Genomic DNA, 26,977 nt, shown 5'->3' with positions numbered 1-26,977 from the left:
AGAGAGAATGAGAGAGAGAGAGCACATGAGAGGGGGGAGGGTCAGAGGGAGAAGCAGACCCCCCGCTGAGCAGGGAGCCCGATGCGGGACTCGATCCTGGGACTCCAGGATCATGACCTGAGCTGAAGGCAGTCGCTCAACCAACTGAGCCACCCAGGCGCCCAAGGCCCACCTACATTATAGAGGGTAATCTGCTTTACTCAAAGTCCACTGATCTAAATGTTAATCTCAGCCAAAAAATACTTAAAAATACTACCAGATTCTTGATATAGAAGTCCTACTTCTCTCTAAATTGCTCAGTCATTTGAATGCATTTGATGACTGATAAACTCACATGTTTATGTATGTTAACTTAAAAATTAAATCTGAGTTTTTTTATTAAGATGTATGAAACTTGGGGCGCCTGGGTGGCTCAGATGGTTAAGCGTCTGCCTTCGGCTCAGGTCATGATCCCGGGGTCCTGGGATCGAGCCCCGCGTCGGGCTCCCTGCTCGGCGGGAAGCCTGCTTCTCGCTCTCCCACTCCCCCTGCTTGTGTTCCTGCTCTCACTATCTCTCTCTCTGTCAAATAAATAAATAAATAAAATCTTTAAAAAAAAAATAAAAAAAAAAAAAGATGTATGAAACTTGAAAGTCAGAAGGAGTACAGGCACTATCCCTCCTGAGAAGTGGAAGGCCTCAGACCCTACAAAGGACATTTACTTTTCCTATGATCTTGGTCCATTAATATTAACAAGCCCTCAGAGATTGGGAGAACACAGACCAATTTGGTTAATTATGAGCTCCGTGCATTGAGCTTTCAAGCCCACATAATTGTAAATAATTGGCTTTTGCCCTGCAAACTTTCAGTTGGCCAGTCCCAGCACGGTTGGATCTGTGTGTGTGTCTTCTCTTCCCAGAGTCACTGTATGCATCAAGGGGTCCATACCTGACTCTGTCTTCCTGCCCGTCCTGAGAACAGAGCCTGAACCTTCATCACTCACAGGCATAAGAAGGGTGATGGATCGCCATTTCCTTGTCATGCCCCAGCATAGAGGCCCCACAGTCCAGTGAGTGATATTGGAGATACTGGATACAGGAACAACCAGGGGAGCATTGTTTCTTCATCATCAGGACAAGCAGGATAGTTGGAGTAGCCGGGTGGAAGGGCAGCAGTATGCAGGTTCAGCTCAGAGGCCTGTGGAGTTTATATTCTTGGTTCTGGTGGGAATCTGAGAATTGTCATTCAGAGTTCAGCTTTCCTCCCACACTGGTTCTAGCTCCTGTAGGAATCTCCCTCACCAGAGCAGGAAATAAGTCCCTCTGAACTGTCCCTTAAACATTCCACAATGACCATGAAAGTGATGATGAAGATGAGCAGGGGAATGATGCCCGATGACCATATACATGATATCATGAACCTTTATTAAGGATTCCAGTCCTGGGCTCTGAAATAAGTGCTTTATGTAGACTGTTTCTTTTTACCTGCCTAGTCACCCCTAAAATATATGTGTACACATTATTGTTCCTTTACAGATGAGGAGAGCATTATAGCCTTTTAATGTAACTTGTCCCCGGTCTTGGGAAAGAATGGGATGAAGCCAGGTTTCAGTCAAACAGTCTGACTCCAGACACAGTGCACCTGGCCAGTATTCTCCCTTTGCCAATGCAAACAACCGTTTTGCTTCTCTGGTCATTCCATCCATGCACTCTCTGCTCACTGTGTTCTTCTCTTTGGAGGTTACTGGTAAACCACAGTGGTGTGCTGTTGGTGCAGAACTATAGGAATGATGGCTGAAGATCGTTGGCAGGGATCATAGAAAAAGCCAACTCATGACAGTTTAGGGTAGATTTTTTGTGCACGCCCCTGCTCCTGGATTTTGCCTCAGCTGTCCACTTCCTCTTCCATTCTAATAAGTTAGTCCTTCTCCATTTCAAAGGGAGACACAACGTCAATGTCTCAGGTTCCACCCACACTCAGGAAACCAGAAACTATTAAAAGATGTACAATAGATGTGCTATTGGTTAAGACCTATGGATCTCTGCTTTAAAATTTCTGAATTTTAACAGTAAAGAAATTAACTGCATGTGCCTCAGATCCACAATATAATTTTAAGTCCTATCTTCTCTACTTGTTATCTAGTGAGCTGGAGCAATTTCTTAGTATCTCTAAGCCTCAAAATTGTTATCTGAATTGATTCTTAGTTGATGCCACTCCACTAAGTAAGGACTAAGTAGATAGGAATACTACCAATGTGGTTAAATATGTGATGGATGCCTACAGTAAGGGCAAAAAATTTAGATATTATTATGGATAATATTGATTAATATTGTTAATACCAACTTTTATACCCTTCAACCAAAATATCCTGTGATCTGATTGTTTGGTTTTCTTTTATTTTTAAAGATTTTCTTTATTTATTTGACAGAGAGAGACACAGCGAGAGAGGGAACACAAGCAGGGGGAGTGGGAGAGGGAGAAGCAGGCTTCCCGCGGAGCAGGGAGCCCGATGCGGGGCTCGATTCCAGGACCCTGGGATCATGACCTGAGCTGAAGGCAGACGCTTAACGACTGAGCCACCCAGGTGCCCTGATTGTTTGGTTTTCAATGGCTTTCTGACAAAAAATTTAATTTTTATCCTTATACAAATTAAGTACCGAGTGCTTGGAAGGAAATGACTGAATCACATTCATTTCTGATTCCCCAGAGCTTATATCGTCTTTGGCACAGAGTAGGCAACCACCACAACGAAACCCCCAAATATGTTAAATATTGAGCAGACCCTTCTTTGAGTCACAGGAACAAAGCATAGTCAATATGGCTTGTACACACGAGTGCTTTCCTGCCCGTGCCTTCATCCATTTTAGGGACCAGAGATCATATAAAATAGCACTTGTTTGTATCTATATCATAAACATTCAATAGGATCTTTTTTTTTTTTTAGTAGGCTCCATGCCCAGCATGTTGCCCAACACGGGGCTTGAACTCATGACCCTGAAATCAAGACCTGAGCCTGGGATCAAGAGTCGAACACTTAAACCAACTGAGCCACCAGGCAGCCCTCTATTATTTTCTATTTAATAGCGTCTACAACATTCAGTTATTCAAAAATCATCACAGTGATTTTCATAAGTATGAAAAAGAAAAGGCAGAATGAGAAGGGGAAGATAAATTTTACTGTGTAGGCTTAGACACCTTTTAGGATTTCCAGTGCCCTGAGACAAGAGAGCCTCCAGATTCTCTGCCGTATAACCCAATAAAAGGTTATTAAAACTTTTAGGATTGCATTTCATCAGTAAATCCACAAGAACAATAATGATCCAAATTCTGGTTACAGGGGCGTGTGGGTGGCTCAGTCAGTGAAGCTTCTGTCTTGGGCTCAGGTCCTGATCCCAGCGTCCTGGGATTGAGCCTCGAGCCTCAGATCAGGGCTCCCTGCTCAGCGGGGAGTCTGCTTCTCCCACTTCCTCTGCCCCTCCCCCCTTATGCTCTCTCTCCCTCAAATAGATAAATAAAATCTTAAAAAAAAAAAAAAAGCAAAAAAACAAATTCTGGTTACAAAACAATGACCAAATATTTATTAAGTTCCACTTTAGATGGAATTTTAGATGCCACACATCTCTGGAGATGGCTGTTAACCTTTTGATTTCCAGAGAAGTGAGGCCAGCACAGACAGGTTGAGGGATTTACATGTCTTCCTGTGAATTAGGGTACTGGACCAGTGATTTTCAGGAGCACTTATGGCAGTAATATGGTGGATCATAGGACTTCCCATGAATAGTAACGCACTTTACAGCCCAGTCTGAAAATCTGAGATACGGAAATATTATACCCTATGTAAGATGGGAATTTTTATATGGAGCTATCACAGAATGACTATTATTAGATACTTGAGAAATATTCTGATTCTATACTTTAATAATAGCATGTAGTTGATAGCAACTAATTTTTCTACTGGGAAAACAAATGTAGGCAATAAGTAGTGAAATTGAACTTGCATTGATTTTTATTTTTTTATTTTTAAAAGATTTTATTTATTTATTTGAGAGAGAGAGAATGAGAAAGAGAGCACATGAGAGGGGGGAGGGTCCGAGGGAGAAGCAGACTCCCCGCTGAGCAGGGAGCCTGATGCGGGACTCGATCCCGGGACTCCAGGATCATGACCTGAGCCGAAGGCAGTCGCTTAACCAACTGAGCCACCCAAGCGCCCGAACTTGCATTGATTTTTATAACACAAACAATATCCTCCATGCAGATGTCATATGGAAATTCTCACCTGCATGATATGCAGAAAGGCAGAAGGATTTTCATAGGGTTGTTGAAATAAGGAATTGATAAACAAAATGAAGTTATTTCCTCAGTTAATACTATGTATCACTTAAAAGTGTTATATCTAGATTTAAACACAATGTTGTAGTAAACAAGAACACTTTATATGCAGTGTGACTAGTAATATACTATTTAGGTAAATTTTCAAGAAGACGCTTTGTAAACACATAAATAATAACATTATGGAAACGCCAGAAGAAAATATACTCACCTAATTAATGACAGTGATTGCTTTGGGGGACAGGTGTGCAGGGCAATGGGATCATGTAGGGATTTAAAGAAAGCTAAAATTTTATCAGTAATATTTCAAATCTCTATAAAATATGAGTTTGGAAGCAAATATTAGTAAATGCTTATATTTTAATATAGCTATTGGGTATTCATTATAGTAATAATAGGTAATATTCATTGAACATGTTCGAAGTGCCCAGCAATATTTTAAGGCATTGTTCTTGACCCTGGCTCTAAATTAGGACCACCAAGAATCGTGCATGTAGAGATTATTATTCAGTTGGCTCTAGGCAATACACAGGACATCAGTACATTTTACAACATTAACGGGTAAGTATAATAATCAACTAGGATTGAGAACCACGGGTCTGAGCACTTTATGTTTTATTTAATTTCTCCAAACACTCCAATAAGGTAAGTTCAGTTATCTCCATTTTACCAGTGTAGAAACTCCCCACGTGTTTGTTATGTTCATCTTTGTACTTCTCTCTTTTGCATTTTTCTCTAAATTAAATCGTAGTGTGACCTGTCAAGAGAAATGAATATCAGAGTTGCCTTCAGGGAATTGATTTAAAAATAATTGTATTTAGGAGCACTTGACTGGTTTAGTTGGTGGAATGTGCAACTCTTGATCTCGGGGTCATGGGTTTGGTTGGGTGTGGAGATTGCTTAAAAATAACATCTTAAAAAAAAATAACTGTATTTAAGGAGAATTGATTTTATTATTTATTTATTTATTTTCAACAACATGGATGGACCTAGAGGGTATTATGCTAAACAAAATAAGTCAGAGAAAGACAAATACCATATGATTTCACTCATATGTGGAATTTAAGAAAAAAATAAATGAACAAACAAAAAAGACAAACAAACAACCCCCAGACTCTTAAGGGGAATTAATTTTCAAAAGAATGAATAATTAAGGAGAATTCTCCCTGTTTCAGTAAAGATTGAAGTTAAGGAAGCACAAGAAGGCTGATTTCAGACCTGGTTTGGGGGGTCTTGTAAGCTCCTAAATTCCTCTCTATAATTAGAGAGTTGGATTTCATGAGGACGCAGCACTTCCAAATGTTTAGGATTAGAAATATATGTAAGCACTTTTACCAATACCAAAGCACTACAAAATAGAGACCAAAAGCAAAACAAAACAAAACAAAACCCCAAAGAGAGTGTCAAACACCAGTGTCAATTTCCCTGAGATTGTGTAGGGTTGATATTTAATCCTGCATAAACTGAGAGATAGGAAGAAAGTATTTTTTAAAAGTTATTGTTTAATGATCCACAGGGGCATTGTACACGAATACCATCTACTGGGTCACTGACACTGCATGATTTTGTGCATTTAACCAAAACATACTTATCAAAATTTGAAGTCTATCAGGTCACAGTTAAGAGTTATATTTGAAAAGACTAAAAAGACAACCCACATATTTGAGTGAGCATGTATTTCCATGGAGGAGAGATGTCGAAAACAGAGTGATGAAAACCCCTGGAGATAATTAACATGTTAAAAAAAAAACCTTTCTGATTATAAACATTTTATTTTATTTTATTATTTTATTTTTTTTAAAGATTTTATTTATTTATTTGACAGAGAGAGACAGCGTGAGAGAGGGAACACAAGCAGGGGGAGTGGGAGAGGGAGAAGCAGGCTTCCCGAGGAGCAGGGAGCCCGATGCGGGGCTCGATCCCAGGACCCTGGGATCATGACCTGAGGCTAAGGCAGACGCTTAACGACTGAGCCACCAAGGCGCCCCAAACATTTGATTTTAATTTAGAATGTCAGTATTGTAGTTCTAGCAATTATACAGTTTATCAATATTCTAAAGGGAATTTCTTGCACTTATTTGAATAAAATAAGGCTGCTTCTAAGTGTCCTTTAATTAGAATGATTTTTTTCCTTAAAGGGAGAAGAATGTTTCTTATTCGGTATGTTTCTTTAAGAGTATTTTATGGTGATCATGGATTTATCATTTATCTCTAAATGTTCTTGGTCCTCTAACATTCTTCAGTTGAGTGCCTTTAAAGTGTGTATAGAGAGATGTGAATAACACAGAAACCAATTAGGAAACGGTTCTAAGAAAATTGGATTTGAGACACAGAAATATTGCTGAACGCACTGGAGGGTATGGCCCCAAGTGTGAATATTTTACTTGTGAATTGCTCGAATACGCAATAGGGACACAGTGCTGACTGCCCATTTACTTGATTCACTTTTCCAACCCTCTTTTCTTTTTCAGAAGGTGTCCAAGCTACATAGAACCACAAAATCTAACAAGGGTCTCAGAATTCTTCCTCACGGGACTCTCAGATGATCCAGAACTGCAGCCCCTTCTCTTTGGGCTGTTCCTGTCCATGTATCTGGTCACCGTGCTCGGGAACCTGCTCATCGTCCTGGCTGTCAGCTCTGACTCCCACCTCCACACCCCCATGTACTTCTTCCTTTCCAACCTGTCCTTGGCTGACATCGGTTTCACTTCTACCACAATCCCCAAGATGATCATGGACATCCAAACTCAGAGCAGAGCCATCTCCTATATGGGTTGCCTGACTCAGATGTCCTTTTTGATCCTTTTTGGATGTATGGATGGTATGCTTCTGACTGTGATGGCGTATGACCGGTTTGTGGCCATCTGTCACCCTCTACACTACTCAGTCATCATGAACCCCCACCTCTGTGGCTTCTTAGTTTTGTTGTCTTTTTTTGTTAGCCTTTTGGACTCCCAGCTGCACAATTTGATTGTGTTAAAACTTACCTGCTTCAAGGATATGGAACTTTCTAATTTTTTCTGCGATCCTTCTCAACTCCTGAACCTTGCCTGTTCTGACACCTCCACCAATAACATTGTCATGTATTTTGTTGGTGCCATCTCTGGCTTTCTCCCCATCTCAGGGATCTTATTCTCTTACTATAAAGTTGTTTCCTCCATTCTGAGAGTCCCATCCACAGGTGGGAAGTACAAAGCCTTCTCCACCTGTGGCTCCCACCTGTCAGTTGTTTGCTTATTTTATGGTACTGCTATTGGAGTGTACCTTGGATCAGCATTGTCGCCTTCCCCCAGGAAGGATATGGTGGCCTCGGTTGTGTATACCATAGTCACTTCCATGCTGAACCCCTTCATTTACAGCCTGAGAAACAGGGACATCAAGAGTGCCCTTTGGAGGTGCCTCAGAAGAACAGGCTAATCTCAGTATGTGTGCAATCCTTTTTGAAGTGTGGGTTGAAAAAATTGGCAAAACCAAACATGTAGACCAGCAAATACTGCTTTCTTGGTCACAATTTTTTTCAATATCATGGTTTTCATTCCTCTTCATGTTTCATATATGAATATTACTTTTTTAATTTGTTTTTAATTGGATTGGGGGAGTATTCTGGGATGCTTTGTACATCATAATGAATGCATGAGAGGTTCTCCTCAATGACCCTGGTATCCAGGTGAAATGTAGAACTCTCTCTCTCTTTAAGATTTATTTATTTATTGGAGAGGGGGAGGAGGGGCACAGGGAGAAGGAGAGGGAGAGAATCTCAAGCAGACTCCCCGCTGAGCTTGGAGCCTATCACAGGGCTCGATCCCACGATCCTGAGACCATGACCTGAACGGAAACCAAGAGTTGAATGCTCAACCAACTGAGCCACCTAGGTAACCCTACAACTCTCTTTTCATATATTTAAAATTTATATCCTTTTCCATGATTTCTGTGTATTTTCCATACAAATTTTGCATCTCTCAAAACTGTTTATTCAGGTAATGTCTAAGAATGCCATTTACTGGTCCTTAACCATGGATTTTGTTAGAATTTCCTGAGGAGTCTTATAAATAATGACGACTGGGTCTCATCACCAGAGATTCTGATTTAGTTGGATAGGTGTGTGTCTAGGTATGAGGATTTTTTAAAAACACCCAAGAGAGTTTAGTTGTCTTTACATTCTAAAATTAAGTAAAGTTCACTACTCCCTCTAAACCCCTAAGCCCTTGGTATTTATTGGCTTCCATCTGTCACCACATTGCTCCATTTTTTGCTTTGTCCTGTGGTAGCTATTTAACCAACTAACTACACTCAATTCTCTTTATTAAAATAATTAGCTTGATTTCTTTTTTTCTATATATATTTATTTATTTATTTAAGAGAGAGAGAACGTGAGTGGACAGAGGGGCAGAGGGAGAGAATCTTAAGCAGACTCCAAGCTGAGAATGGAGCCCAATTGGGAGCTCGGTCCCATGACCCTGAGATCATGACCTGAGCTGAAAACAAGAGGCAGATGTTTAACTGACTGAGATACCCAGGTGCCCCGATATCTTTTTTCTTGACCGAACCCTGAATGTTAAATTATAACATGAGGAGAAAGATGTGTTATGAGTTGCGTGCAGTTAGAATATTGCAAAATGAGCTCATAAAATAAAGGTGGTTTTATTTTTTATTTTTTAAAGATTATTTATTTATGTATTTGAGAGAGAGCATGAGAGAGAGAGAGAGCACAAGAGGGAAGAGGGTCAGAGGGAGAAGAAGACTCCCCTCCGAGCAGGGAGCCTGATGCGGGACTCCATCCTATGACTCTAGGATCATGACCTGAGCCGAAGGCAGTCGCTTAACCAACTGAGCCACCCAGGTGCCCCGACTAAGTCACAAATTTCATCATAAATAAATTGTACTTTGTTTTCATTTTTTTTTTTTTAAAGATTTTATTTATTTATTTGACAGAGAGAAACACAGCGGGAGGGGGAACACAACCAGGGGGAGTGGGAGAGGGAGAAGCAGGCTTCCTGCAGAGCAGGGAGCCTGATGTGGGGCTCGATCCCAGGACCCTGGGATCATGACCTGAGCCGAAGGCAGATGCTTAACGACTGAGCCACCCAGGCGCCCCTACTTTGTCTTCATTTTTAAAAAAATCCTCAGCAGCCAAGGTTTATGTTGTCAGCAAAGGTGAGCCCTTTTCTTTCTCTAGTAATGGCCTGTTTAGGACTTCACTTTGTTACCATGCTTCCTTGTCTTCTGTCATTGATAAATCAGTCTTTGAGCTCCATTTGGTTCTTCAATATGAGTATCCATCTTTCTTTAAAAATGTCATACATAGTTTTTTGGTAGTAATTTTGGTTCTCTGAAAACCTGTCCAACTAGTTTAATTTACCCTGCCTTTTATCTCTGAGGTAAATCACCTACTAACTACATTGAAAAGGAACTTTGATATTGGAGAAAGGCATGAAATTGACAGATGATGAAGCCAAAACAGTTAGCGGGAAGTTACCACCCAGTAAAAATGACTACATTTCTATATTTGCATATCCATTTATTCAAACCTAAGTGATAGCCAAAGAACCTTGTTAAGAGGGAAAGTAATGTTGCCATTTGATGTCAAATGGTAGACTCTACCCAGAGGTAGTGCTTTGGTTTTTGTTTGTTTGTTTTTAGATTTGGATTTGGAAGAGTGCATAGGAAAAGACTGAATCTTTTCAAAAAATAGTGTTGGGAAAATCTTCCAGATTCTCACAGCCATCCGAATGTGGTGTGACAATTCTTGACTAGAATAGGAAACAGAGATAGTAGAAAAAAATGTGGGATAGGAAAATACTCCACTGCCCAAATATAGGCTCAAAAATTTGAAAATTTTAGCAACTCAAAGTTCCTTTCTGAGCCCCAGAATTCTCAGCAGCAAATTAGGGGCAATAAAGCTTATCTTCCAAGGCCATGCAGTAATTATATATAATTGTGCCATGGTTCAGTCAGATGGTAGTTTCCCATCAAATGGTAAATTCTATTATAACATTAAGGAAGTTAATTTAAATAAGCATTCCAGTAATTTATAAGTAACCCGATGTTACAAACTGCGTGGCTTTGAGTATGATACATAACATATTTCTATTTAAATTTCTCATCTACAGAGTTATGACAACAAGACCACTTAAATGAAAGGCTGGTTGAGAAGATATCATCGAATGTGCTGAATATAACATGATTTATATGTGGTAGGAGATCAACAAGGGCAAACTGTCATAACCAATTATTAACAGGCCAGTGTATAGTTTGAACATATGGGCTTTGTAGGCCAAAATTTGATTTGCAACATCAGCTCTTTTTTAAAAAATATTTTTATTTATTTGACAAAGAGAGACACAGCAAGAGAGGGAACACAAGCAGGGGTAGTGGGAGGGGAAGAAGCAGGCTTCCCGCTGAGCAGGGAGCCTAATGCGGGGCTCGATCCCAGGACCCTGGGATCATGACCTGAACCGAAGGCAGACGCTTAACCCACTGAGCCATCCAGGCGCCCCCAACATCAGCTCTTCTAATGCATTAGCTGAGTGTACTGGGATATATTTTTTTATAACTTTTGTGGCCTCTAATCCTTCATTTTAAATGGTATTTAGCTGAAAGCACTCTAGGATTAAAAAGACAATATGCGCATGGTAAGAACTAACTAAATATAGATATCATTATCATCATCATCTACCCTGTGGTTGATAGATTTCTTATTCCAACTTTATTGAAATATAATTGATATGCAACATTGTGTAAGTTTAAGATGTACAATGTGTTGATTTGGTACACTGATATATTGCAAAGTGATTACCACCATAGAGTTAGCTAACACTTCCATTATGTCACACAATTACCATTTCTTTTTTGTGGTGAGAACATTTAAGATCTACTTTCTTAGCAACTTTAAATATATAATACAGTATTGTTAACTACAATCATCATGCTGTACATTAGATCCCTAGAACTTATTTATCTTATAACTGGAAGTTTGTACCCTTTAACCAACATATCCCTACTCCCTCCCCCTCCAACCCCTGGTAACCACTTTTTAACTTTTTTTCTGAGTTTGACTGTTTTCGATTCCAAATATAAGAGATATCATGCAGTATTTGTCTTTCTCTGACTTATTTCACTTAGCATAATGCCCTCAATGTCCATCTCTGTTGTAAATGGCAGAATTTGCTTCTTTCTTATAGCTGAATAATATTCCATTGTGTGTGTATCTATATATGTCATATCTTCTTTATCCATTTGTCCGTTGATGGACACTTGGATTATTTTTATATTTTGGATAATGTGAATAATGCTGCAATGAACATGGGAGCACAGATAACTCTTTGACATCCTGTTTTCATTTCCTTTGGATATATGTCAAGAAATGAGATTGCTGGATCATATGGTAGTTCTATTTTTAATATTTTGAGACATCTACATGCTGTTTTCCATCATGTTCATACTAATGTACATTCCCACAACAGTGCACAAGGGTTCCCTTTTCTTCACATCCTTGCCAACATTTGTTATATGTGTCTTTGAAGATAGTCATTTTAACAGGTATGAGTTGATATCTCATTGTGGTTTTGCTTTGCACTTCCCTGATGATGAATGATGTCAAACACCTTTAATGTACCTGTTGGCCATTTGTTAGTCTACTTTGGAAAATTGCTTACTTAGCTCCTCTGCCCATTTTTACTTTTTTCTTCTTTTGCCATTGAGTCGTGTGTTCTTTATATATTTTGGATATTAACTTCTTATCAGATATATGATTTCCAAATATGTCTTCCCATTCTCCCATTCTGTGGTTGCTTCTTCATTTTGTTGTTTCTTTTGCTTTGCAGAAGCTTTTTAGTTTGATGTAGTCCCACTTCTTTATTTTTGCTTTTGTTACTTGTACTTTTAGTGTCCTATCCAGGAAATTGCTACCAGACAATGTGAAGGAGTTTTTCCCCTATGTTTTCTTCTAAGGGTTTTATGTTTTCAGGTCTTATGTTTAAGTCTTTAACCCATTTCAAGTTCATTTTTGTGAGTGGTGTAAGATAAGGGTCTAATTTTATTCTTCTGCATGTGATAATCTAGTTTTCCCAACACTATTTTTTGAAAAGAATATCTTTTCCCCATTGAGTGTTTTGGCTCCCTTGTCAAATATTAGTTGACTATACATTCAGGGATTTATTTCTGGGCCCTTGACTCTGTACCATTTGTTTCTTTGTCTATTTCTATGTTAGTATCACACCTGCTTGTGGCTGATATTGGTAGTCCTTATACTTCTTCCTTGTTTCTAGCTGTATCTATATGTGCAAGATTTACCATTCTCTGGATGCAGTATAACTGAAACAAGTCCTTTGTACAGTGCACTGAAAGGCTGGGTAAGATGGTCACTCACCCTGCTCTCCCTTTCCTGCTGAGGGGAACTCTTCTAGCTGGGGAGTTCCCTCTTGGTGCTGAGCAGTGTAACTGTGGGGATGGAATGCTGCAGGCAGAATGAAGCTGTTCTTCCTTCCCTTTTGGGTGGTTATTCTCAGGTATTTTGTTCCACTGTTTGCTGAAGTTTCTTAAGTAGACTTCTGAACTCTTCCAGAGCTGTTTTTTTGCAAGGATAGCTAATTATTGATCTCTATGGGGGGTACAGAGGCCTTCTTCACTATCTTGCTTTAATTGATCTCTCTTTGCATCAGATAATGACAGATCAATCTCTGAATTACTCATCAAGAGTCCTCTGAGCCAGGAGAACCACATGGGTAGGATGTGGCAGGTTGCAAGGGACTATCATTTACATACAATTTATTTTGGCAACCAGAAAAAACCCCACAGGCCAAAATCACATTTATTTAAACATTAGGATTTGTGAACACAAAGTAATCTAAAGAAAATACATTCTGGGGGCAAATGAATTCTTGTCGGTGTACAGAAATCAGAAACCACAGGGGACATTTGTTGAATTTCAGCATAGAATGGCTACAGCTTGGTGAGTTGTCAATGGAAAGACCCTGGTGATAGAAGAGAAACTGCATCAGCTTCTCCTGACTACATGTCCTAAAGCAACATGGTGGGATCTGCAGAAATACCAAATCAGAGGCAATTTCTGCCCACATGTCAGATATTCCGCAGGGGAATTTTGTTGAGAGCCTTTTAGTGTGATGGATTGTGGACCATGTTGGGAAACAAAGAGACATCTCTAGAGTCTTGTGGTGTTTAGAGACCAATTTCCTGGTAAAGGGCGAAGCCTGCACGGTGGGAAGATTTTCATGCTCCCACTGACATCCACCTCCTATATTTATGCCGTTGTGGAGACTTATCCCCTTAAGTGTGTCCTGGGTTAGTGACTTGTTTCCAACCAACACAACATGGTAAAACTGATGAGATGTCACTTCTGAGATTAGGGTGCAAAAAGACTCCGGCTTTTATCTTCCTGTCTGTTGTTTCTCTATCACCTGTCTGCTTATTCTGATGGAAGTCAACTGCCATGTGTGAGCTTCCCCATGAAAGACCCATGTGGCTGAGAACTAAAGAATACCTCTGGCCAACCGCCCACAAGGGACTCCATCCTTCCAACAGCTATGTGAGTGGGCTTGGAAACAGGTCTTCTCCCACTCAAACTTTGAGAGGACTGTGGCTCTGGCTGACACATTGATTGCAATCTTGTTAGATACTCTTATTTATTTAAGAGAAGTAGCAAGTTATAAAAAAGCACAGAACAATTAATATTATTCTAAATACATATATACATCAACGAAAGAAAATCTAGGACTTGGGCTGTCATTTAAATAAGGGAAAAAACTTAAAAAAGGGAAATAAGAAGTTCCTCTTAGAGACATAAATCTTAGAAGATAGAAATAGTTTCTGATTCTTGTTATAGAAGACTGAATTCTCTCTAATTTACATGATTGCCATAAAGGATTTGCAGATGTCAAAGTCAAAAAGTCATAAATTAAACTGAAAAAAAAAAAAAAGGACTCGGTACTTTGTGTTAAGATCCTCGAAATTGGAAATCAGAAGCAAAGTGTATAGATGAGCTTTCTCCTAAGAAGAGAAAGGGCCCGGACCCTTCTAAATACATCCACTTTTCTCCTTTTCTTCTTCTGTTATTAGCAAGTCCTCAGAGATTGGGGTAACATGGACCAATTTTGCTAATTATGAGCTCTGTGCATTGAGCTCTCAAGGTCATACAGGAATAAATAATTAGCCAGTGCCTCCAGCCTTCCTGGCTACCAGGACCATTAGGTTGCATACTATCTTCTCCTCCCGGAGTTATCATCTGCATAACAGGATTCATGCCTGAGTCTGTATTCCCGCCAATCCTGAAGACAAAGCCTCAGCCATCATCATTCACCGGGCAGGAAAGGGGGGTGGATCCGAACTCCTAGTCATGACCCAGCAGAGGTACAGTACAGACCAGTGAGTGCCCAGGGAGATGGTGGATGGAAGAGGGACTGCCAGGAACTGCTTCCTCATCAGCTAGACAAGCTGGGGCTGGCCAGATGGGAGGGCAGCAATATGCAAAGTTTCAGCTCAGAGACCCATGAAGTTTATGTTCTTTTTCCTGTTGGGGATTTCAGAACTCTCATTCAGAATTCTGCTCTCCTCCAACACCATTTCTAGCTTCCATATGCATCACTCACATGAGAGCAGGAGATGGATCTCTTCAAAATGTTCCCTAAGCACTCCAAAATGATCATGAATATGATGATGTGATCATGATGGTGATGAGGAGAATAAACCATAATATAAGACTTTATTGAGGGTTTCCTTGTGCCAGGCTCTGAGCTTTGTGCTATGTAGCTTTTTAATTTTCATTTGCATAATCACCCCCAAGATAGAGGTGCACAGTTGAGGAAAAGAGCACAGCATTCTTACTTAATTTTTACCAAGTCCTGGGGTAAAAAGGGGATGAAGTCAGGTTTGGATTTGAGTAGCAAGACCCTATTCACAAGGCATAGTGTGCGGGGAATATCTTTCCATACAATTTAGTTTCATGGGGCTAATGAGCCCTTGAAATGTGAGAGGTCCAAACTGAGATGTTCTGTCAGTATAAACTACCAGATATTTTGAAGTTGTACAGAAAAGAATATAAAATATCTCAATTTTGTGTATTAGTGAATTATAATATTTTGGGGGTAGTGTAGTAAAATTTGGTATAGCAAAATTTTTTATTTTTATTTTTTTTAAAGATTTTTATTTGTTTGAGAGAGAGACTGAGTGAGAGAGAGTGAGAAAGAGCATGAATCGGGTGGGGAGAGGGAGAAGCAGACTCCCCACAAGCAGGGAGCCCCTGGGATCATGACCTGAGCTGAAGGCAGATGCTTAACTGATTGAGCCACCCAGGCACGCCTAAAATTTTTTATTTTAAATAAAAAATATTTTATTTATTTAAATAAAATATTAAAACAAAAACCCCCAATAAGCAACCAATGATGCAACCTACCTTCCCTTTCTCTTTCTAGGTCACTCCAGGCAGAATACCAGCAGGGAAACAACTGAGCCTCATTCATTTCCTTTTTTTTTTTAAAAGATTTTATTTATTTATTTGAGAGAGAAAGAATGAGACAGAGAGAGAGCATGAAAGGGGGAGGGTCAGAGGGAGAAGCAGACTTCCTGCTGAGCAGGGAGCCCAATGTGGGACTCGATCCCGGGACTCCAGGATCATGACCTGAGCTGAAGGCAATCGCCCAACCAACTGAGCCACCCAGGCACCCAAGCCTCACTCATTTCTGATTCCTCAGTACCTACACTGTGGTTGGCACAGTGTAAGCAACTAATATACATCTGTTTATATATATTAATTATATATTATATATTCTGAGCTGAAACTTTGCATATATATATGCATATCTATATCATATATATCTATCTATATATATATATAACACATTGATTATCCTTTGTTAGTTCACAGGAACCCAATGTAGTCAATATGGCCTCCATACACTGGGGGCTTTCTTGCCTGAGCTTTCATTTCTTCCAGGGATGTCTTGTATGACTGATGAATGAGATTCAGTGGTTTCCCTCCAAGCACTCTTCCAGGGTGACAAATCAAATTCATCAAACCCTGAAAAAGGGGCCATGGGAACCCTCAGTTTTGTAGCCAAATTGCATAGACGTTGGCTAGAACATGAGGAACCTACTACTTGCGATTGGCATCTGAAGTGGGGTGGGAGCAGTCTTGTGAGCTATCCTGTGGGATTTGATGCTCCAGGCGGATAGTGTCAGAATTGAGTTAAATGGTAGGATATTCAGCTGATGTAGACAACTGCTTAGTGTGGTGGGGAGGGGAACCCCACACATTTGCTGACCAGAAGTTTCAGAAGTGAAGTATTCTGTGTAAAAGTAAAGGAGAAACTCAGGAGGTGAAAAACTGGGTGGGTTTTTCCTATACAGTGCCAAAGACTTAATTCAATTTTAATTTATTACTCATTAGGTCAGCGTGTCCATGCCCACTGTGGGGTCTTTGAGGGCAAGGTAATAGTTTCAGTGGTGAAGGTGAGAACATGTTTGTTCTCTGTTCTTCTGTTCAAGAACCTCCCTAAGATTCTAGAGGGCACCTTGTTTAAATTTAGTGGGATCCCCAGCTATTACTGTAATTCAAGCCCCAGTAGTGATTGAGAACATGGAGGTTTGCCAGTTGGTGCATTTCAGCAGATATTAAAGTTAATTCAGAACCGATGTTGAAGAGATGTAAAAGGACCTATTTTTTGTTCTATAAATTCTTCTAATATATTTCAGACTTCCAATTGTATCAAATTGTATACCTCTATTTCAGTTTTTTGTTTCTTAACCCCATATGCAAGTGTCTTTCTTTCTCTTAATTTCTTTTTCCCTTTTTTTATTTCTTTGTTTTTTATCACTGGATATATTTCAAGGGAGGTCCTCTCTATCCTGCTCATATTTGTAAATTTCTTACTCCAGACAGCCTCAAGCCAGATCTTCAGGGTGAGGGACCTCCTCCAAGATGATGATTGTTTCATAGGGTTTATATACCCTGTGCTTAAATCAGGTTTGAATTAATCCCTTTACTGTAATACAGGGGTGCTGTGGATGTTTCTCCCTATAACCCTGAGGATCTGGATCTTTGTTGCAACAAAGGTGTGGGCAATAGGAGCAGCAGAGGTATTGAAAGGTCCCAGCCTGTTTTTAGGAGTGCAGACCTGAGCACGACAAACAATGACTGCTTTTCTTCTCCTTCTCCTTCCCTTCCTCTCCTTCTTACTCTTCTTCTCCCTCTCTCTCCCCTCCAATGACATTTTTTCATGAGCAACCACCCAATGGACCTAGATCTTACACAGGGTATGCTCTTTCCCCTGAACATCCTTAAAGGACAATGCCTGGTTGAAACACATAACCAATCAGGGTAAGAGCTTTTCCTTGGCCCTAGTGTCAGTCACAGCTTCATTCGAAGACATATGGATAGGTCTGGGCCAAGACACAAGACCCAGGGCCACATTAAGAAAAGACCTAATACCATTGTCCTGTCTCTAACAGCCAAGTAATTATTGAAACTTCCAAATTAGGTCATTTAGATCTATAAGAAAGGATTGGAAGGGCTTAAGAAATGCATCACAGTGCAATCCAGTCCAGAGTGCATGCTTCATGTTTGCCATAAGGCAGCATCCAGTGAGCAAGCCAGAGCAAGAGAAGAAAGACCTTATATGGTGGTGGTCATTGTCTCATGCCCCACTCACTCAGATAGGACACTCTGCAGAAATAGGATGGACTCCTATTCAAAATTTGGCTTGCATGTCGAGGCTGATAATGCTGAAGGTGGTCGCTTAACCAACTAAGCCATTCAGGCACCCAAAATGAGAGTTTAAATAAAGGAAACAAGTATACAGGTGGGTATAAAAAGTTTTATTCCTAATATGAAGACCTCCCTGTCTAGAGAGAGCATTGCAGTCCTTCTACACAGGTCTGAAATGCTTGTGAGGTTTGAATGTCTCACTGTCACCAAAGGAGGAAGAACCCAGGCTTGTTTGCTTGCTTGCTTTTTTTTTTTAAATTGAGATATAATTGACATATAATTATATTAGTTTCAGGTGTACAATATAATGACTCAAAATTTATATATTGCAAAATGATCACCACAAATCTAGTTAACATCCATCACCATACATAGTTGCAAGATTTTTTTTCTTGTCATGAGAACTTTTAAGATCTACTCTTAGCAACTTTCAAATATGAAACACAGTATTATTAACTATAGTTACCATGCTGTATATCACATCCCCACAACATATTGTTTTATAACTGGAGGACCCCGGCTTTCTTATCAGCTAGCCCAGATGTCGGGCAGATGGGGTTAAGAGAGCAGTATGCCTTAAACTCTGTTAGCAATCAAATATCACACACAAAAAATGGGTCAGACACTTTATTACATAGATCTTATAGGGTGTTTGTAAATAGTTCAAATCAAGATAATTAATTTCTCTGCATTTAGACAAAATAAAGTACTTTTGACTGCTTAATAGTGTCCTTTAATTACAACAATTTTTTTAAGGGAAAAAGATATTTCTTATTCCTTTTGTTTCCTTTAAAGGAGGGGACTGATATGTTAGTGTGTTTGTGGATTTTTAAATCTCTAAGTATCCTTGCCCTTCTAATTTCTTTAGCCTAGTCTTTCCAAAGTGGATGCACATAGAAACCAGGCTGTTAGGGGCGCCTGAGTGGCTCAGTCGTTGGGCATCTGCCTTTGGCTCGGGTCATGGTCCCAGGGTCCTGGGATCGAGCCCCGCGTTGGGCTCCCTGCTCGGCGGGAAGCCTGCTTCTCCTTCCCCCACTCCTCCTGCTTGTGTTCCCTCTCTCGCTGTGTATCTCTCTGTCAAATAAATAAATAAAATCTTTTTTTTTTTTTAAGATTTTATTTATTTGAGAGAGAGAGAATGAGTGAGAGAGAGCGCGCACATGAGAGAGGGGAGGGTCAGAGGGAGAAGCAGACTCCCTGCTCAACAGGGAGCCTGATGCGGGACTCAATCCCAGGACTCCAGGATCATGACCTGAGCCAAAGGCAGTCGCTTAACCAACTGAGCCACCCAGGGGTCCCAATAAATAAAATCTTTAAAAAAAAAAGAAGAAAAAAAAAAAGAAACCAGGCTGTTAGAGACAGGATGCACAAAGAAAGTGAATGGAGCAAAAGACAATGAGAAAAGAATGTGTTGCCACAACTGAGAAATTTTGCTAGATTTTCCTCAAATGTGAATACTTTATGAATTGCTTGAATCCAAAATATAGACAAACTGATGGATACCTGTATACTTGTTTCCTTTATTTAAACTCTCATTTTGGGTGCCTGAATGGCTTAGTTGGTTAAGCGACCGCCTTCGACTCAAGTCATGATCCTGGAGTTCTGGGATCGAGTCCTGCATTGGGCTCCCTTCTCAGCAGGAAGTCTGCTTCTCCTTCTGACCCTTTCCCCTCTCGTGCTTTCTTTCTGTCTCTCTCGAATAAATAAATAAATAATCTATTTTTTTTAAATAAATTCTCATTTATTTCCCTAAAGCTGTCTCTGCTATGTGGAACCCCAGAATCTAACAGGTGCCTTGGAATTCCTCCTCCTGGGGTTCTCAGATGATCCAGAACTGCAGCCTGTAATCTTCAGCCTGTTCCTGTCCATGTATCTAGTCACCATGCTGGGGAATCTACTGATCATCCTAGCTATCAGCTCTGACTCCTGCCTTCACACCCCCATGTACTTGTTCCTTTCCATCCTGTCCCTGGCTGACATCGGTTTCACTTGTACCACGGTCCCAAAGGTGATTTTGGACATTAAAACTCATAACAGACTCATCTCCCGTGTGGGCTGCCTGACTCAGTTGTCTTTTTTTAATCTTTTTGGCTGTTTGGACAGTGTACTCTTAACTGTGATGGCCTATGATCGGTTTGTAGCTATTTGTTATCCTCTGCACTACCCAGTCATCATGAACCCCCGCCTCTGTAGCCTGCTCATTCTGGTGTCTTTTTTGATCAGCCTTCTGGACTCTCAGCTGCACTGCCTCATGATGTCACAACTTACCTTTTGCATAAATGTGGAAATTCCACATTTCTTCTGCGACCCTCCTCAGCTCCTCAAACTTTCCTGTAATGATACTTCCACCAATAAAATATTCATGTATTTTCTTGGCGCCATCTTTGGTGGTATTCCAGTCTCAGGGATCCTTTTCTCTTATACACGAATTGTTTCCTCCATTTTGAGAGTCCCATCCACAGGTGGGAAGTACAAAGCCTTCTCCACCTGTGGCTCCCACCTGTCAGTTGTTTGTTTATTTTATGGAACAGGTCTTGGGGTGTACCTCAGTTCAGCTGTCTCACGTTCTCCCAGGAAGGGTGCAGTGGACTCAGTGATATATGCTGTGATTGTTCCCATGCTGAATCCCTTCATCTACAGCCTGAGGAACAGGGACATCAAGAGGGCTTTGCAGAGGCTCCTCAACAGAAGAGCCTAGTCTTGGATCTTTTTTTTGTCTGTTGGTTAGAAATGATTGCAAAACCAAACATATGGTATGAGCAAGCATGCCCCTTTGGTCATATAATTTTGTAGCTCATGGTTTCCATTCCTCTTGTTTTGAAATATCTAAATATTTTTTATCTTGGCACATCTTTGATGGAATTAAGGGAGTATTCTGGGACCCCATGTATGTCAAAATCACTGCACAATTGTATCTTATTGTACCCATGGAATCTTCTGTACTTGTCACCTATGACTCAGGCATCCTGTAGAAATTCAAACTCTCTTTTAAATTATATTCTCTGGAATACTACTCAGCCATCAAAAAAATGAAATCTTGCCATTTGCAACAATGTGGGTGGAACTAGAGGGTATTATGCCCTGGTGGAAATTATGCTAAGTGAAATAAGTCAATCAGAGAAAGACAATTACCATATGATCTCACTGATATGAGGAATTTAAGAAACAAAACAGAGGATCATAGGAGAAGAGAGGAAAAGATAAAACAAGATGAAACCAGAGAGGGAGACAAACTATAAGAGACTCTTAATCATAGGAAAAAAACTGAGGGTTGCTGGAGGTGAGGGGTTAGGAGGATGGAGTAACTGGGTGATGGACATTAAGGAGGGCATGTGATGTAATGAGCACTGGGTATTATACAAGACTGATGACTCACTGACCTCTATCTGTGAAACCAATAATACATTATATGTTAATTAATTGAATTTAAATAAAAAAAATAAAATATATTCTCACCCATTTTTACTGCCACATCTATTTCCCATAATACTTTGGCTTTGATCAAATCTATTGATGCAGGTTGTTTAAAAGAATGTATGTCACTGGTCCTCAACCTTGGCTTCGTGTCTGAAACATCTGATATGCTTTAAAAATCCTCATGCCTGAGTCCCACCACCACCAATTAAGATTCAATTGGACTGGAGAGTAAAAAGAACATGAACAGTTTTTTAACAGACCCCAGATTGGTCTAATGTGCAGCTAAGGTGGAGGACTATTGAATTTTGTCAGACCTTTTATTCAAAGATGACTTTCTTGTATGGGTCCTTTACTGTTCATGGTCAAACCCTGACCGTTGCAAAGTGACCAGAAATCAGAAAGGAGGAGATAGGAAAGTTTTCCATAGCAATAGCCAATGTGATCTTTCCCCTCATATTCTTGGTAATATTTTTTACATATCTTCTCCCGCCACACTCTACAGCTGGTTCACTGTGCTGGATTTTTTTTTTTTTTAAAGATTTTATTTATTTATTTGAGAGAGAATGAGATAGAGAGCACGAGAGGGGGGAGGGTCAGAGGGAGAAGCAGACTCCCTGCTGAGCAGGGAGCCCGATGCGGGACTCGATCCCAGGACCCTGGGATCATGACCTGAGCCGAAGGCAGTCGCTTAACCAACTGAGCCACACAGGCGCCCCACTGTGCTGGATTTTAAGCTATTGTTTTCTGCTCTAAACTTACCCTTCTATACTTTAAATTGTGATGCTGTGGTAGGGGCTGGGAATCTTTAAATCACTGCCCTGATTTTCCTTCTGGCTTCTCTCTAAGTTCTTCTAATAATGGTAATAAAGATCACATGCACTAATGCCCAATCTTCCCCACACCTCTTAGCCCACGGTGTTGTCACTATATTCTACAGCTATGGCTCTGTTACCATATTTTTCCTTTCGTGCCTTTCATAGAAGTATTCAATCATACCTATACTAAAATTACCTTCATTAAAATAACTAGTGTGGTTTCTCTTTTATTGATTGAACTCTGACTGATCAGTCATAATATAGGGATTAAAGCTACATTGTGACATGCAATGGGGAGATTGCAAAGTGAGCTCAGGAAAAAAAGGTGACTGTAATGAAAAATCTTGTTCAAGGGTATACAGTTGAGGTTTCACGTAGTGGTGATATTTTCAGTGGCTGTGTGGTTCTAATTGTGCCAATGGCTTATTAAGTCACCAGAGTCATTATGGATACATTTAACTCTATCTTCATTTTCATTACTTAAGGACAGCAAAGGACCATGTCCTCAGCAAAGGGGAGCTCTTTCCTTTCACTAGCAACCACCTCGTTAGGATCCCACTTTGTCAGCATGCTTCCTTCTCTTCTATCATGGTCAATCTGTCTTTGGGTCCTGTCTTCTGCTACACACCCAGGATCCCATGTACATATCATTCTTTCCTTTACAGATGCTACACATAGTTTCTCAGGTAGCAATCTGGGCTTTTTGAAAAGCTGTCTAGGGGCGCCTGGGTGGCTCAGTCGATTAAGCATCTGCCTTTAGCTCAGGTCATGATCCCAGGGTCCTGGGATCAAGCCCCACATTGGGCTCCCTGCTCCTCAGGGAGCCTGCTTCTCCCTCTGCTTGCTGCTCACAACCCCTTCTTGTGCTCTCTCTCTGTCAAATAAATAAATAAAATCTTTGAAAAAAAAATAAAAGAAAAGCTGTCTAATAACTAGTTTAATTTGCCCTGCCTTTACATTAAGCCAAATGGCCTGCCAACTTCACTGACAATGAACCGAGTATTGGATTGGCTCTTCCTACTGCAGTGACTTCAGTTTAATACTAGACTTTCTTCCTGTTTGAGCATTCTAAAACATATCAACACTCACAACTCCTTCTCCAATCCTTCACTATGCTCCTGTCATCTGGTCATTTGGGCTCTCTAAAGTTTTCCTCTGCCATTTATGCACACACGCATAATTAGCGCAATTTCTTACATACCCAATTTAATTGGGTAAAGATGACGTTTTCTTCATATCAGTTAATGAGAAATCAAGCTCTGAGTTTGTCTTCCGGTCAGGCCTTGAGATTAGACTACATCCCTCGCCCACATTTTGAATGTAGAGATCTCTGAGAACCTCTGAAATATTTTTTTAAAGATTTTATTTATTTATTTGACAGAGAGAGACACAGCGAGAGAGGGAACACAAGCAGGGGGAGTGGGAGAGGGAGAAGCAGGCTTCCCGCCGAGCAGGGAGCCCGATGCAGGGCTCGATCCCAGGACTCCGGGATCATGACCTGAGCCGGAGTCAGATGCTTAACGACTGAGCCACCCAAGCGCCCCACCTCTGAAGTATTTAAGCAAACGATCAAGTCAGCAGATAAATATGTAAAAATAAACAGTTGCCTAAGATAATAACATACATCCCTGGACAGAAAAATTAAAACCTGGGCTGTTTTTCATTTTTAGATTTTATTTATTTATTTGAGACAGAGAGAATGAGAGGGAGGAGGGTCAGAGGGAGAAGCAGACTCCCCGCTGAGCAGGGAGCCCGATGCGGGACTCGATCCCGGGACTCCAGGATCATGACCTGAGCCGAAGGCAGTCGCTTAACCAACTGAGCCACCCAGGCGCCCAAAACCTGGGCTGTTTTTCAAAACAGCAAAAAACATACATCTCCAATGCATAAAATTCCAAACCCCAAACCAACACTGTAGAAAGAAAAAGTAGAAAGTTCCCCTTAGAGACATAAACTTTAACTGATAAAATAGAAATTCTATAAGATTCTTGGTATAGAAGACCTAATTCTCCCTAAATTGCATGATTAAGTCAATGGCTCTACAGATGTAAAAGTCATATGTTGCTTTCTGTAGTTGAAATGTGTCTGAATTTTACGATGAGATAAATAACTTGGAAGTCAGAAATGAGGAGTAGAAGTCAGCTTCTTCCTGAGAAGAAGAGGGGTCTAGATACCACCCCCCACGCAGTACATTCACTTTTCTCCTTTTCTTCTTCAATTAATAAAGCAAGTCCTTAGAGATTGGGAGAGCATGGACCAATCTGGCTAATTATGTACCATGGGCTTTGAGCCCTCAAGGTCAAACAACTGTAAACAATTAGCCTGTGGTTCCCAGCCTTTTAGTTGCCAGTCCCAGTTCAGTGGGCTCCATACCTGTGTTTCCTTCTCCCAGAGTTGTCTGCTCCGGGACACCCATACCTGCATGTCTTCCTGCCAGTCCTGGAAACAAAGCCTCTATCCTCATCCAGCTCCGGGTGGTGGAGAGGCAGCCAGATCTGCATTCCTTAGCCCTGCTCCAGCAGCAGCAAGTACAGTGGGAGGGACTGAATGCAGGAGGGACTGGGAGAGCATTGTTTCCTCCTCATCAAGACCACTGGGACAGTTGGGATAGCCAGACAGAAAGGGACCAAAATGCAAAGATTCAACTCAAAGCCCTATAAAGACCTAGTGTTGTTGGTTCTGGTGGGGATCCTAAAACTCTTACTTAGATTTCTATTTTTGTCTCATGCTAGTTCTATCTCCCTTGGGCATCTTCCCCCATCAGAGCAGGAAATAGGTCCTTCTTAACTGCCCCCTAAGTCTTCCAAATGATCATGTAGGTGATGATGATGGTGATGATGGAAAGATATCAGTAACCACAATGTTACAAACTTTTACCTTGGGACTCCAAGTGCGAGACACTGAGATAAATTTTCTACATAGCTTGCTACCTTTTATCTGTATTACCACCCCCTGAAAGACAGCAACATCCGTGATCATCATTTCAGAGTTAAGGATAGGAGCACAATATTTTTTTTCACCTCCTGATTTTATTTATTTATTTTTTCGTCAACCCGCCTTTTAAAAAAAGTTTTTATTTAAATTCCAGCTAGTTAACATACAGTGTAGTATTAGTTTCAGTTGTACAATACAGTGAATCAACACTTCCATACATTACCCAATGCTCATCAGGGCAAGTGCCCTCCTTAATCCCCATCACCTATTTCACCCATCCTGCCACACACCTCTCCTCTGGTAATCATCAGTTTGTTTTCTATAGTTGAGTCTGTTTCCTGGTTTTCCTCTTTCTCTCTCTTTTTTCCCCTTTGCTAGTTTGTTTTGTTTCTTAAATTCCACATATGAGTGAAATCATATGGTATTTGTCTTTTTCTGACTGACTTATTTTGCTTAGCATAATACTCTTTAGCTCCATACATGTCATTGCGAATGGCAGGATCTCATTCCATGCATGAGTCGTTGGACACCTGGGCAGTTTCCATAGTTTGGCTATTATTGATAATGCTGCTGTAAATATCAGGGTGCATGTATCCCTTTGAGTATTTTTGTATCCTTTAGGTAAATGCCTAGTAGTGCAGTTACTGGATCATAGGGTAGTTCTATTTTTTTTTTAAAGATTTTATTTACTTATTTGACATAGAGAGGCACAGAGAGAAAGGGAACACAAGCAGGGGGAGTGGGAGAGGGAGATGCAGGCTCCCCCTGGGAACTTGATGCGGGGCTCAATCCCAGGACCCCGGGATCATGACCTGAGCTGAAGGCAGACGCTTAGCAACTAAGCCACCCAGGCGCCCTGGGTAGTTCTATTTTTAACTTTTTGAGGAACCTCTATACTGTTTTCCAGAGTGGCTGCACCAGTTTGCATTCCCACCAACAGAGCATGAGCATTCCTTTTTCTCCACATCCTCACCAACTCTTGTTTCTTGTGTTGCTAATTTTAGTCATTCTGACAAGTGTGAGGTGATATCTCATTGTAGTTTTGATTTGCATTTCCCTGATAATGAGTGATGTTGAGCATCTTTTCATGTGTCTGCTGGCCATCCATATGTCTTCTTTGAAAAAATGTCTATTCATGTCTTCTGCTCATATTTTAATTGGATTATTGGTTTTTTGGGTGTTGAGTTTTATAAGTTCTTTATATATGTTCTTGATACTAACTCTTTATCAGATATGTCATTTGTAAATCTCCCATTCTGTAGCTTGCCTTTTAGTTTGGTTGATTGCTCCCTTTGCTGTGCAGAAGCTTTTTAAGTTTTACCAGGTCCTGGGATAGATAGGGGATGAATTCAGGTTTGAATGCAGACAGTGAGACTGTTCACAGGGTACCTAGACAGTATTCTCTCCTGCTTACCCAATTCACCCTGTTACTCCAGGCAGAGACCTCCACTCACTGTGCTCTTCCCTTTAGGGGGTTCATGCTAGAAGACACCAGAGAGCAGTTGGTGTACTTGCTGCATCAACGATAGAAAAGATGGCTGAGATGAAGGTAGAGACCATAAAGAGTCAGCTCATGACAATTCAGGGCAGCTATCTTTCTTGCCCCTGCTCTCAGACTTTGCTTCATATTCCACTTCCTACCCCCTTCTTATATTTTAAGCCCTTTTGATCTCTAAGGGAGATATAGAGTCAGGATGTTAGATTCCATTCTTAGTTAGGAAATAAACTGTTCAAAGATTATCTTAGCAATTTTGGAAAAGACCTCTGGACTTCTGCTTAAATACTC

General features: G+C 40.5%; 2 protein-coding genes across 2 annotated transcripts; both read left to right on the top strand.

Annotated features, from left to right (window-relative positions):
* Window positions 1-1,768: 1,768 nt before the first annotated feature.
* On the top strand, window positions 1,769-12,228 carry LOC115943384 (olfactory receptor 7E178-like). Its single transcript, XM_031035873.2, has 5 exons — window positions 1,769-1,781; window positions 4,782-4,869; window positions 6,780-7,690; window positions 10,198-10,284; window positions 12,194-12,228. The coding sequence occupies exons 1-5, from the start codon at window positions 1,769-1,771 to the stop codon at window positions 12,226-12,228; spliced, it is 1,134 nt and encodes a 377-aa protein (XP_030891733.2).
* A 1,016-nt stretch (window positions 12,229-13,244) lies between these two features.
* On the top strand, window positions 13,245-20,723 carry LOC115943383 (olfactory receptor 7E178-like). Its single transcript, XM_031035872.2, has 2 exons — window positions 13,245-13,258; window positions 19,781-20,723. Exons 1-2 carry the CDS (start codon window positions 13,245-13,247, stop codon window positions 20,721-20,723), a joined length of 957 nt encoding a protein of 318 aa, XP_030891732.2.
* Window positions 20,724-26,977: the final 6,254 nt, after the last annotated feature.

The sequence above is a fragment of the Leptonychotes weddellii genome, chromosome 1 (genome assembly GCF_054177405.1).
Source record: "Leptonychotes weddellii isolate Sample4059 chromosome 1, ASM5417740v2, whole genome shotgun sequence".
NCBI lineage: Eukaryota > Metazoa > Chordata > Mammalia > Carnivora > Phocidae > Leptonychotes > Leptonychotes weddellii.
The sequence above is the reverse complement of the archived record's forward strand: the minus strand, read 5'-3'. Positions and strand labels throughout refer to the sequence as shown.

Excerpts from the sequence above, each read along its gene's own strand:
- LOC115943384 (XM_031035873.2), top strand. Across the intron at positions 4,870-6,779 it reads ACATTTTACAACATTAACGG|AAGGTGTCCAAGCTACATAG; the intron begins GTAAGTATAATA and ends TTTCTTTTTCAG. Across the intron at positions 10,285-12,193 it reads TGGTAGTTTCCCATCAAATG|TGTCCTATCCAGGAAATTGC; the intron begins GTAAATTCTATT and ends TTGTACTTTTAG.